Raw genomic sequence first — 12,620 nt, forward strand, 5'->3', positions numbered from 1 at the left:
ATGATGTGCCACTATTCAAGCAGGATGATCTTCGCTTCAGGCAAATTTGCACCAAGGCCAGCGAAGGCCACAGCCATTTAAAATCAAAGGCTTATGGCAGGAGTGCAAATCTGGGAGGCTTTATGAAAAAAGAAAAGGGGCCCTTGGAACAAAAAGTTTGAAAGCTCTTGACTGAATCCAGCTTGTTTCAGGGCAGAAGCCACTTACACCTGCATTGGTCCTAGTGATGTTTATCTAAACTCTTCTTACAGACTTTCCATGATGGAAACTTCAAAGGCTTGCCACAACAATAATTACACATTTGATTCTCCTTCAAAATAGAAACTCTGTCCTATCTAACTTAGCCTTTATATTTTTTGCTGTACTTTTGCTGAATACTTTATACTAATTAGCAATCGCTAAACACCAGAAATTGCACTTCTATATCCTTCTGGGTGGCAGGACAGAAATCTAACTAAAGACTAAGTCTTTAACTAATCTAGCTAGAGACTGGCAATGAAATTCTGTTCTAAAGAAGCTGTGGACAAACCAGCTTGGTGTCTCTCTTTCCAGCTCACAAGTCTAAATCTGACGGCTCATCTCAATGCTGCTCCTAGGTAGGGTATTTCTATCAGTCTTCAAATCCACCACGAGGAAAGTAAATTTGTTCCATTTGTGGGAATTCTCTAAAAGAAAGTTCTCCTTGTCTCTGCCAAACACATGGTTACAATTACATCAGTGGGAGCACCTGTAATTTGCCACCAGAATCTCAGACTGCTGGAACATTCAAACCTCAAGAATAAATATAAATAAATACATATATGTATACACACACATTGTGACACTGAGTATAACACTTTTATTGTGTGTTCATAAACACTACTCGATACTGCCTTCCTGAGTGGAAGGAATGGCAAGTTTTCTCTTGAAAATGCATCTATTGTTAAAAGTCTGTACTGCCGTTATTATATGTTTTTTTCCATATCACTAGGCTTCTGCTTCTGAGTTAAGAGGGGTTTCTTAGGGAACATTAGGATCTCAAAACGCTTTGGCAGGGACCAAACAGGCAAGTCCCTGGCCTCCCTGGGAGGCACCAGCCCTGCTCGCTGCCCAGCACAGCCGGCTGGGCCTTCCTGCCCAGGGAGGACTTTGCTCACACAGAGCCGAGAGGCCCCATTCCAGAAGCAAAAGTCCGCTAATAACCCATAGATATGCACCAGAGGACTATTCTTTTACTAAAATAGCTCGTTAAGAACTGTTGCAATCAATCGTATCAGTGATTTCTGCCAGTTGTACAACACTGCACATGCAGAACCTGTTCCTGAACCCTCCAAACACCCTGCAAAGGATAAAATCCAGATATTCTCACACTATGTATCACACTGTTGAGCTTTCTCAGATTCAAGGCTATGCACTTCAGGCTCTCATTCACATCAGATTTAGTCCAGTGTCTACTAGACTATTAAATTTATTTGCTGCTGAACCCAACGACTGACTTCTCCTGCAACACTAGATAATGTTAAAGCTACTGTTGTTTAAATAGGAAGAAAACAGATCAATAAACAACCCTAGCTTTTGTACTCTACTGTATCCAAGTTCAACCTTATACTTCTGTTCACTGCTCATGCCACAATCCAAACAAGCACAATTCAGTGAGCAAAGTGTTGCCTAGATATTCAAGCTTATCTGCCTAACATTTAGAGCATTTTAAATCCGTCGTCGTATGGCTTTAAACAAGTCATATAAACAAGCTCTTCAGTGATGCTCCATCTCCAAAATTCAGCCACAGCCTAATAAGGAGGAGCTAAATTCACTCAGTCAAACTGGATTTGTTTTTGCAGAATTCTCAGTGAGTACTGTTGGTAAATTATAAATAGGATCCATTATGCTCTCCTCTCCCCTTTCATTATGTACTTGTCTCTGATTTTCACCAAGCTCCTACTGGAAGGATAATCTGTAGAAACATTTGTGTAGTGAGAAAATGAAACATTAGAGGCCTGAGAATTTGTAAACTATGCATGTGCTTCTTGAAGAAGTATTTTTATCCCAGATATCAGTGCCTGCCATTGGTTCATACAGTTTCCCTAACAAGTGCTTATTATGCACTTTAAAATCCAAATAATCAACACATAAATCAGCAACAGTCCTCCCCCAAAACACCGACCAAACTTGATCTCACTTATAAGCAGTGAATCATCACGATCATTCCTAATACTGTTTATTCAATCATGTTATGATAGTACCTAATGATTCCAGAAAAGGTTGATGCCTCACAGAGCAATCATCCCTGTCCCAAAGATCTTACAACGTTAAGAGTTTACAGTCAAAACCTCAATCTCTTTTAATCTCTTTAATGGGGAGAAGAAAGCAGAGAAGACTGACAGAAAAATAAATAGCAGACTGTATACTAAACAGCTTAGTCACTGTGAAATGCTGACACCAAGGCACTACAGCACGAAGTGAGATTGTCTGTCCGTCCCCAGCAAAGGTTTCGCATAGGTACTCGATAGAGCAGGGGTTCCAAACTGGGACTGTCTGCTACAATTGGGAGAGGAAACTGTATCTTATCAGTGCAATACAGACAACCTTGCTCTGGGCTATGTGTGAGTATTGATGCTTAGCTGATTAGAGAGTTATCCTTCAATCAGCCATTCTTTGCCCCCTTCAGAAAAAGCAGGCAGCTGGAAATTTATTTTTTTTTCCAAGCATTATTTTGGCGTAGTTTTCCTAATACTATTGTCCCTAACACAGCGGCTTAAAAGTACCAATTTTCACTTGCTGTGAAGAAGCTGAAAAATGAAGAAGTGGAAAATATTCCAAGAAAAGATACTGGAAGGAATTAGGAAGTGACTGCTTCCCAGAGAATCACTGAAAGCACAAACTAGCGAGGGAATGATACAGGACAAAATCAGTCTGCATCAGCAAAGCGAACATCATCTTACCCATCTCTTCCCTCTCCTTCGTGCCTGTAAACCTTAAGGATATAGAGATATCAGTAACAAATAGCTAAAGCTCTAGAAAAGCTTTTGGATACATGATGATAAATAGTCTTAAGAGAAAGCTACTATATGTATTTTAAATGCATCATCTGGCTGTATAGACGCAGGTCTCATGGTGATTTCAATCCTCCCATGATCATATGATCCCTGACGTTTGCCATATCCTATCATTGCCACACATCTTCAAGAAAAAAGAAAAAAAAAAAAAAGGATATCTTCAGGGCAAATATTTCAGTCCCTTTGTAAGGCAACTCCCAGAAGCCTGTGCATGGACAAACTGAACAATTAGGAAGAAATAGGGAGCAAAATTGTAAAGGATTATACATAAAGTACTGAATGGCAGATTAAACGATTCATTTAAACAGAAAATCATGAATACAGCTCTGGAGTGCAAGTTACTGGCTTGCAAGATACACAAAACTAGATAGTAAAAAACATACAGCAGTTGAAACGGGAGGACCTCCTTTGCTCGAGGAGCTGAAACTGCCCCACGTTGATTATTAACACACTGTCTGCACCTGGAGACAGACATTACAAGTTTCCCAACTATACAGAAAAAAAGCATAATGAGAAAATGCTAACGAACAGTTCCTTGACGTTGTACTCTAACTGCTTAGAGTGCAAGCTTACTTTTATTAATCTAGTAAATTCTGTTAATTAATTAGAGCTCAGTTTCCTTTAAATATAACATACAGTACTGGCAGAGTGAAAGCAAACATCGCGCATGTCAGCGCCGTGCTGTAAACAGTATTTCTCTTCATTTGTGTTTCTAGCCTCCGTTCTGTATCATACAACTCCAAAATCACGTCTTTCACCGCAGAAACCTGCTCCTTGCCCTCCACGGGAGACCTGGGCACCACTCTTTCCGTGGGTCTAGCATGAACTGCACGTTTAACGTTCTGCATTTCAGACACCATTTGTGCTATACTTTCCTGCAAACTGCTAAACTGCTGCTGTAAATTCCCCAGGCATGAACTGACTTGTTTAGTGTAGCTTAGCTGTTCTTTTAAGGGAATTAAAAGAGAATCTATTTTAAAGGAGTCATTCCTGTCTTCTTTAACTAACAAGACACCTTCTTTTATTTCCTGTGATGTCCTTGTTTGCAGCATGTTTTTCAGGTCTGCTATGATATCACTGAGATCCTTTTGCTGTAAGGAATGGCTGGAGGCCTGCTCTTTGATGGCTTCTTGCAGACTTATTGGCCCTTTCTGTGCTTCAAGCACCAGGACTTTTAATTCTTGCAGCCTTACTCGATTAACGTAGGTGGAACCAAGAACACCTATAATCGCTCCCAGTACAGAACCAATAATGGACCAGTTCTTTGTTTTTTCAGCTCTTGTTCGCTCTTTCTCATGACTTTCCCTTACAGCTGCAGAGAAAAGAGAGAATTTTTCTCGCTCAGATTCTTCTGCATTTAAATAGGCAGCTCGGTATCTCTTCTCTTCCTGCAAGAAACACAGTGAGTTGAAGGAAAAGGTGTGCTGTGAAGCTAAAAAGTCTGTATTTAAAAAAGAAACAGTGCAGATGAATGTGCTCCACTTTCACTCTTTCATTAGTCTTGTTGCAGGAGAAAATCCTTTGTGGGATTTTCTTTATTATACTGCTAAAATCAGTGAGACACTATTTAGACAAAACTAAGAAATGGAGAAAGTCATCAAGAATTACAGCTGAAGACTCTACACAGGAACCTGCCACATACTGAAGACATAAAAGCAGTGTGAAGGGGCAAGGTCTTTCTCAGTCTCTCTCTGTCCTGATGCTTTCTCTCCCCAAAACTCCTTGTCACACTTTGGTTTGGTTCAGTTTTACCTTTGCTCATAATCTTGCTTAGCTCTAATCTTCCTGGAGTCTCATTCACCCGATCCACTGCCTTAACAGCTGCCTTTGGTGCTTTCCTGATGCTCTGCACATGGATCCAGGAGCAACTTTAGCTCAGGCCTGGGCACCGACTCCTTGCTGGAGCTTTCTCAAAGCTGCACCTGCTTCCAGGTCCATTCCCTACTGTTCGTGAAGCGTCATTCGGATCTCCTGCCCTGAGCTTGGCCTTGCCTTGCTCGCTTTCCTCTGCTGATTGCTGGGCTGGAACCTGCTCCTGTTGCCAGCTCTGCTGATGCAGTGCTCGAGGTGTGGGACTGTGCCCCATGGCACAGCTCCGGCCTGCACAGCGGCCACCTCAGCTCCCTGCTTGGCCTCCCTCATGGCGCAGCCTCCACCCTGTGGCTCCCTGACAAAGACTTCCATAAATTTCTTGGGCATTGCAGCCAGAGAGAAGGCAGCTGGGAGAGTTTTTCATGGATTAACAACCAGGAATGAACTTTTCTCATCACCTGGAAGCAAAATTCATCAAATCCCAGTTTTTTAATCGACTATCCATGTACTTCTCTTCCCTCAAAGAATTAATTTTCTAGGCTCACTATCTTCAGCTTTCTTCTCCAAATTCACTACATATTTCAATATTAGCAAATGGTTTGCATACTAGACTGAATACTAGACCCAAATACTCATACAAGACCCAAAACAAGATCATTAGAAATTAACTCAGACCATTGTATTTCAAAATTCAATTTTAACTGCAAAAACAGTCGCTAGCAAGGAAGCACAACACACGACATTTCATCATATTTGCCAGCACTCGAGTACCAACAATTACCTGCAGCAACCTGTGTTCCAGAGTAGCCAGCTCTAAATACTGGGTGTCATCCCGAGAGACCCTGTCTAAGCGGTCCCGAACTTCCTTCAGTTTAATTTGTTGGGCTTCTACATTTTCACGAGCCTCTCGTACTATCCCTCGAGCTACCATAAAGACATTTTCAGCCTGAGAAGAGAGATTTTTTATTTTAGAGTCTTGCTACAAAACAGATCTAAAATGTTGATTATGTGAATTTGGAAAAAAGAAGGAAAAAAAACAAACAAACAAGAATAAACACAAAAAAACACATTAAAATCTACAGGATAAAATACATTTACTAATGTGCATAGGCTGGGACAAGTTTATGGTGTCTGGGCAGCCCGTTAGAAAAGACATGTGACTCTTTGGAAACCTTTTTTTTTTTTTTTTTTGCCTCAGAGCCAGTGATTAAATTTCACATAGTTCAATTAAACCTCTCAAATTTCCACATTTTCTCTGTATTTACCTGCGTCACTTTTCCCTGAGCCTCTCGCACTTCATTAAGCCCAACAAACTCCTCATATCTGTCCCACCAACTCTTGCACATTGTGGATATTTTGTGAAGGGAGTTTCGGCCCATCGCGGTCCCCGTTTCTGTCAGGCGATTAAGGAGGCGCAAGGCTGTTTCTGCTGAAGACTTCACCTCGGGCCTCTTGGGTGCTGATGAGCAGTAAGTCCTTATAACGCACAAATTCATTTTTTGGCTCCGTTTCACCAAGGAACGGTGATACTGCAGGCCGCTCGACACTGAGGACACGCTGGATTTATATTTCATTGGCCCCATGTCTTGAATTTAGTTGCTAAATAAAAGTGCTATAAGAATGAAAAAAATTAAAAAAAAAAACCTGTAAGTATTACTTAAAAGTAAACAAACATGCTAAAACTCAAGTAAAATTCAAGAATTGCTAAGTCATCATTAGTTTGACACACTACTTACCTATGAGAATTTCCAGGATTTTCACCAAAAGGTAGTTCTGCCACAGATTCCCACTTTTTCCTCCTTAATAAGCACCTCCACCATGGCTCTGGATTACTAGCTCACTTCATCCTGAATAGGGCTCGTGGGCAGAACCTGCGTCAGCTTCAGAGTAACACAATGTTCAGATCCACAAAGTGCTTCCCAAGGGAATTTCTGCCATAGGCTTTCATACTGCAGTTTAAAACACAGTGTTTCTGTTGCTATCTCTTCTGAAAAGGAGTACAGAAGGGGGAAAAAAAAAAAAAAAGGATAAAAAGAAGCTTGAGGAGAAAAGAAACAGGGTTGTCCATTCCCTGCATCTTATAAATGTGAAAGTGTTGAAGGACGGAGAGTCAAACACATGAGGAACTGAGTGAAAATACAAGGGCATTAACTGAACCCCACTGGTTTTGTCATGAAGTCACCTAGAAATATCAAACACGGGGAACAGCCACAAGGTCGTTAAGTATCAGGCAACAAATGCACTCAGAGCTGCATTTTAAGATGAGCTTAAATTCTTGCTTCCCCCCCCCCCCAAAAAAAAAAAAGACAACTAATCCCAGCTTAAATTGTTAGTATGTAAATAAGATTTTAATTTCCTACTTAGTGCGTTCCTCTGAGCACTTTTAACGGGGAAAACGTCTCAATGAGGCCTCAGCTGAGGTCCGTGTGACCGCGGGCGGCTCCGCGTAGCGCAAGGACGGGAACGGCCCGAGAAAGGCCCATGCGGCCGCCCGAGCGGCGGAGCCGGCGCAAACCGCGCCCGGGGCGTCTCTCGCCGGCGCCGCTGCGGGCAGGGCGGCCGCGCTGCTGCTCCGCGGGGCCCGCGGGCGCCCTTCCCCGCGCAGGGGCCGCTCCGCTCCGCTCCGCGCCGGCCGCTGAGGGGACGGGAAGGGGAACGCGGAGCCGCCACCGCCGCCTACCTGCCCGCGCGCCGCCCGCGGCGGAAGCGGCGGCGGCCGGGCGGAAGCTGTGGCGGAAGCGGCGGCGGCGGCCGGGCGGAAGAGACTGCAGCCGGGCGGAAGCTGTGGCGGAAGCGGCGGCGGCCGGGCGGAAGCAGCGGGACGTGGGCGCGCGCGCGAGGCGCCGGCAGCGCGGCGGAGCGGGCGCCATGTCGGGCCGAGAGGGTAAGGGCGGGCGGGCGGCCCGGGAGCGGGCGCGGCGGCTCCTCGCGGCCTCACGGGCTCCCCTCTCTTTGCAGGCGGCAAGAAGAAGCCGCTGAAGCAGCCGAAGAAGCAGTCGAAAGACCTGGATGAGGTAGGTCGGGCCTCGCCGGGCGGCGCCCCCCCGTTACCCCCCTCGTCCCGCTCGGCCTCGTCGGGCTGGGGTCTCACGAGGTAATGAGGTCCCGGGACGGGTGGTAGGGTGGGAAAACAACGAGGTTTATGGAGCAGTTTAGCTTAAAATTACTTAAATCTAATGAATCTCCCACTTCGGGATTGGGAATGGCTTGGAGGCTGAAGCGGTTATTGCTGAGGATCACGAAGGATGGAGGAGACTCCCTGCAGGGAAAATATGGAAAGTTCATGGGGAAGTGAGGCCGGGAAAGGGCGGGTGTGACACCTCCTGCCCTCCTTGGAAAGGGAAGAGAAACCTGTGGCCTGGACAGTGAGTTTACACTTATTCCCAGAGAAATACTGTGATTAACTGAACCTAGATTACAGGCATCCGAATTGCAGTACCATGATGAGGAATAAGCAGGAGGGAGCAGGAGTGAAACAGCAGCAAACCCAGGCAGGTTGTGTTTTTATAGCCTGGCAGTGCCATGGACGTGAGGGGAATGGTAGCGAGGGGGTGTTGGGTGCCGACTCACACAGCGTCCCCCTAAGTCACTTAGCAGCCTGTTCTAGAAAGGCTTGACGTGTGTGTGAGGGGAACGCCACACTGGAAACCAGTTACATACACCAAACTGGGTTTGTAATATTTTGTTTTGGTTTGTGTTCTGGTATTGTTTTCATTACTGGTTTGGTTGGTTGACTAACTTACTGGCAACGCTGCTTATTCTCTTGGTAGGCAGCAGAAAATTTGGAGGAGCCACGTACTATAGGAGGACAAGATTAGTGTTCAAAATAATCTTCACAATTTGGAGAAAATTGGGGGGAAGAACCTTGATGTGTTTAATCAAATGTATGTGCTAATTCCCGTTCCTTGATAAGGATAATCATCTTGTAAAATACAGAGAGAATGATTGGCTGAACTGTGGGGCTGCATCATCTAATGCGTGTTAGACTTTGAGACTTAGACTGTACCTTAGCTGTAGCATTAGAACGTGAACCAGCAAAATCAGATGTTGCAAAAGAAAAGAAAAAAATCAAGATGTCTGAACATCTTCGTGTCTCAAACATAGAATGTAATATTTTTTTTTGCTCTCAATATTGCAAGCACATGTGGGCTCACTTTGTATATTTTAAAAAAAAATGGATGAATGGGAAGGAATATTTCCTAGGATATATTAGTCTGCAGAAGAGAAACCCACAGGTAAAACCTGCAGAGAAAAACACAATATTCTATTTTGTGTGATATAAATAGAAGAAGTAATAGGCTTATATGTAGCTAAGGAAGCTTTAGATTAAGGAAGAGGAAATCTTTCCAGTTGTAAAGATATTTGGGCTATGGACTAGGTTAGTGAGAAATCTATAGTATCTCAGTTGTCTAAGATACTCAGGCTAGTGTATCCTGAGTGCTGAGCGAGATGGCTCGAGTCCCTTTCAGACACGTTGTCCCTGAAGAGTATTTGTCAAAAGGATAACTGCAGAACAGCTCTGGAGTCTGTTCTAGCAGCGAGATTCAACAGCTGACTCGCATGTAGGATTTGTCAGCAATTACGTTACTCTTCTTGGAATTAGCGTGGGATAAATTCTACAAATTTATTGAAGAGTCTTTAAAGGAAAACTGCAAAAATTACTAACATTGTGGAACAATTTTCAAAAATACTTCTAAGGCATAAAGGTTCTTGTTATGAGTGGTAGCATATTACTGAATGGTTTTAGTGTGTGTATCTGTCAGTCGAAAGGCAGAGTGGGATTATGGTGTGGGAAATGATGTTTTTTAAACATTGGAGTTAAGTGATTTAACAGAGTTAAAGCTCCATGTTCTAGTTCAGTTCTGAAAGGTTTTCCATGTTGAATAGTATGCAGCCATTTTGCTTCTGTTAGGTGTGTTAGGTTTTTAGTATTTTCTTAAGAGGAGATGTTAACAGACTCTGTTCTTTTCTTTAGACAGATCTGGCATTTAAGCAAAAGCAGAAGGAGGAACAAAAGAAACTTGAGGAGATGAAAGCAAAAGCTGCTGGAAAAGGGCCCCTCGGTAAGTGAGGTGCCAAAATGATAGGAAAAATTGTACCTGTAAAACTTCTAGTTTAACAGCTACAATAGTATGCTTGGTGAACTGACTTCTTTTGGGGGTAGTACAGAGGCATTTTTGCCCTTCCTTTAGTACACTCAGTCTTTTCTTTCCACATATATTAAGAACCACGTAGGCTTTGCCACAGTCCTAAACGTTTAACAAATCCAGGCTTTGTTCTCTTAGAGGATGTTTTTTTTTTATTTTCATGAGCAGAAGATTCCTGGCAGAAAAAATGCTGTGACTTGTAACTTAGTCTGGCTTCAGCTGTTTTGCCCTAGTGACTGTAAAGTCCATTCTGGCACGGAGTGTATTGCCAAACTCTTTCTGTGCAGCTTGGACACAGAGCTGTATGTGTCCATTGCACAGGGCTCACACAGGGAAACTGCCTCAGGACGAGAGGGGATGGAGTCCATACCAGTCAGAAATGCTGCAGTGCTTCAGGCTGACCTTCCACCCAGCCTCATTTTTGTCTTGAGCAGCACAAGTAGGAAATGCTGTTTATGACAAGTATATGAGTGTGTCTGCTTGCCTTAACTCCATCTTTCTTAGTTACAGCATTAGGAATATTAAAGGATACATCTACCTATTTGTTTGAGGTCTGTTTTTGGCCTGTGGTCCATCAATTTGACTAATCTTTTCTGAACCCAATTATATATTCTGCTTCCACAGACTTCCAGGGCAAGAAGTTACAGAAGTTTGTTACTCATTATCAGTTTGGTTTTCTGAAAGTAAATGCTTATTTTAGTGAGTGACCCTCATTGTACTGTTGTAGGATCTAGTGAATTGTGGTTCTGTGTTCTTCCTCCCTTCAGCCCTCAGAATTTTGTTAATCTTGATGAAATTCCCTCCTAGTCTTCTCATTTCCATGCTGAAGAATTTGAACCTTTTTGACTTCTGTGGAGAGCAAATTGCTGCACTCCCACAGTCATCTTAGCTGCCTTTCCCTGCATCTTTACTGATCATCCTACAACCTTTTTGAGATGTGGAGACCAAACTGCACTTGGCACTCAAGATTTGTACGCCAGTGCTTGTACAGTGTACAATTCCGATGTTTCATTCCTGGGTTGTAACTGCTGCTTCTGAGTTCAGTGTCACATCAGCATGGTTTTAAGCATTTTTATGCCCTGCGTTGTAAGGTCCTTCTGAAATCCTCTTCGTTTGGTGAGGCATTTGAGCAGCCACAGGAGCTTAGCATGATCTGCAAAACTGGAAGTTTCACTCTGCTTTGTTGTCCAGGTCGCTGACAAAAATGTCCAGTAAAACTTGTCCCAGCACTGCTTTTTGCAGGACCCAGCTGTTGAATATTTTTCATTCTATAGAGACTGTTAGGTGTTACTTTTTGCTGCTTATTCTTTCCAGCAGTGCCACAGCAACTGAGCCTCTATTGCTGTAGAATCTCACCAAATGTTGATTATGTCCTCTGCATAGAGCCTTCTTTTCTGTGGCCTTACCTCTGTAAACCTGTTCTATACAGGGCATTTCAGCTGTACTTAAATAGTTCTTGATAGTACTTTACTGCCATTATTACTCTACCTTTTTCTAGATTGAATTTCATCATCCAGTCACCTGGTCCTCAGCCAGTGCTTGCCCCAGCAGACAATGGTTGTTAAGTTATTGTGTTGGCTAGACTGTTGTTCCCAGGAGGCTGAGCAAGGCGACGCTGTTAGAGTGACTCTACAAGGGCATGTCAGCCCCTGCAGCTTATCTTGTTGTAGCCTTGATATTTTTATCTCTTTTTCAGTTGATCATATTCTACATGTGCTCTGAAAAGCAGTTACAAACTATATTGTACTTCTAGTGTGCTAATACATTATGTTCTTTTTACCTCGCTTTACTCCCTTCAATGATAGGACTGCACAGATGCTCTTGTAATTCTAGTACCAGCTTCAGTTGAGCTTTGATCCCAACTGGGACTCCGGCTCCTGTAGGAATACTGATGTCTTCGTTCCCGTAGTTGTAAATATGATTGGAGAAGCAGGAATGATCAGGAAATCACTAGATGCTGTTCACTTGGTGGCCTCTCTGACAGAATGGCAGCTGTTTAACTCAAAACAGAAAAGTATAGAAATAAATGCTGACTTGGATTGGTGGATTGATCAGCTGTTGCCCTGAGCGTGTGACTGTATTGCTTTTTTACTCATGTATGATGAAAGAGAAGGAAGAAATGTAAGACTTAACAGAGCGTTAACCAAGTTTTCTAGTATCTTGCTTTTCCCATGCACTTGCTGGCTGAAATCTGTTATTGTTGTGCAGCCCAGCTGCAATCAAGAGAACAGAAAAACACGTTTGAGTATGTACGCTAATTAAAGCTCTTTTTTCATTGTAATTATCCTACTGTTAAGAAGTAAACAATGGGATTATTCTCAAAGGTGCAAAGGAATTAGTGAAATAATTAGCTCTTTTGCCAATTTGAGGAGTGTATTTGGTTCCTTGAGAAATTTGGTCTCTGAATTTATTTATTTAGAATAAAGCATGTTTGATTGCAAACATAACAGTAACATCAAAACACAAATTACTTGGATAATAAGTTGGGAATATACAGTGGTGTTAAAGTTAGTAGTGGGGTGGTGTGTTTTGTAGGTGGGCTAGTGGGAATTGACTCTGAGGAACTAAATCTGCAGCTAAGGTGTAAAAACTGCCTAACATCTGTGGGGTAAAAACTGCCTAACAT

The 12,620-nt window shown here is 43.0% G+C and overlaps 1 protein-coding gene and 2 long non-coding RNA genes across 3 annotated transcripts in view; 2 read left to right on the forward strand and 1 right to left on the reverse strand.

Moving 5' to 3' along the window:
* Window positions 1–1,632: 1,632 nt before the first annotated feature.
* CCDC51 (coiled-coil domain containing 51) lies at window positions 1,633–7,348 on the reverse strand. Its single transcript, XM_026052659.1, has 5 exons — window positions 7,208–7,348; window positions 6,584–6,834; window positions 6,113–6,459; window positions 5,629–5,793; window positions 1,633–4,423 (listed from the first exon to the last, which is right to left on the reverse strand). The coding sequence occupies exons 3-5, from the start codon at window positions 6,428–6,430 to the stop codon at window positions 3,647–3,649; spliced, it is 1,260 nt and encodes a 419-aa protein (XP_025908444.1). The 5' UTR covers window positions 6,431–6,459; window positions 6,584–6,834; window positions 7,208–7,348; the 3' UTR covers window positions 1,633–3,646.
* A 333-nt stretch (window positions 7,349–7,681) lies between these two features.
* On the forward strand, window positions 7,682–9,843 carry LOC112958786. Its single transcript, XR_003251501.1, has 3 exons — window positions 7,682–7,731; window positions 7,806–7,861; window positions 9,823–9,843. It is a non-coding gene; the product is annotated as an uncharacterized LOC112958786 (long non-coding RNA).
* Window positions 9,844–9,879: 36 nt separating this feature from the next.
* Window positions 9,880–12,620, forward strand: part of LOC112958793 — a 3,077-nt gene continuing 336 nt past the window's right edge. The window contains exon 1 of the long non-coding RNA XR_003251505.1: window positions 9,880–9,910. This is a non-coding gene — a long non-coding RNA (uncharacterized LOC112958793). The remainder of the gene's footprint in view (window positions 9,911–12,620) is intronic.

The sequence above is a fragment of the Nothoprocta perdicaria genome, unplaced genomic scaffold, assembly GCF_003342845.1.
Source record: "Nothoprocta perdicaria isolate Ctin4 unplaced genomic scaffold, notPer1 scaffold_9, whole genome shotgun sequence".
Lineage (NCBI taxonomy): Eukaryota > Metazoa > Chordata > Aves > Tinamiformes > Tinamidae > Nothoprocta > Nothoprocta perdicaria.

Bases quoted from the DNA above. Each gene is read 5' to 3' on its own strand.
- CCDC51 (XM_026052659.1), bottom strand. From the start codon at position 6,430: ATGGGGCCAATGAAATATAAATCCAGCGTGTCCTCAGTGTCGAGCGGC. The intron at 5,794-6,112 runs GTAAATACAGAG...CTCTCTTCTCAG, and splicing joins CTCAGGGAAAAGTGACGCAG to GCTGAAAATGTCTTTATGGT. The intron at 4,424-5,628 runs GTAATTGTTGGT...TGTTTCTTGCAG, and splicing joins TGGAACACAGGTTGCTGCAG to GAAGAGAAGAGATACCGAGC.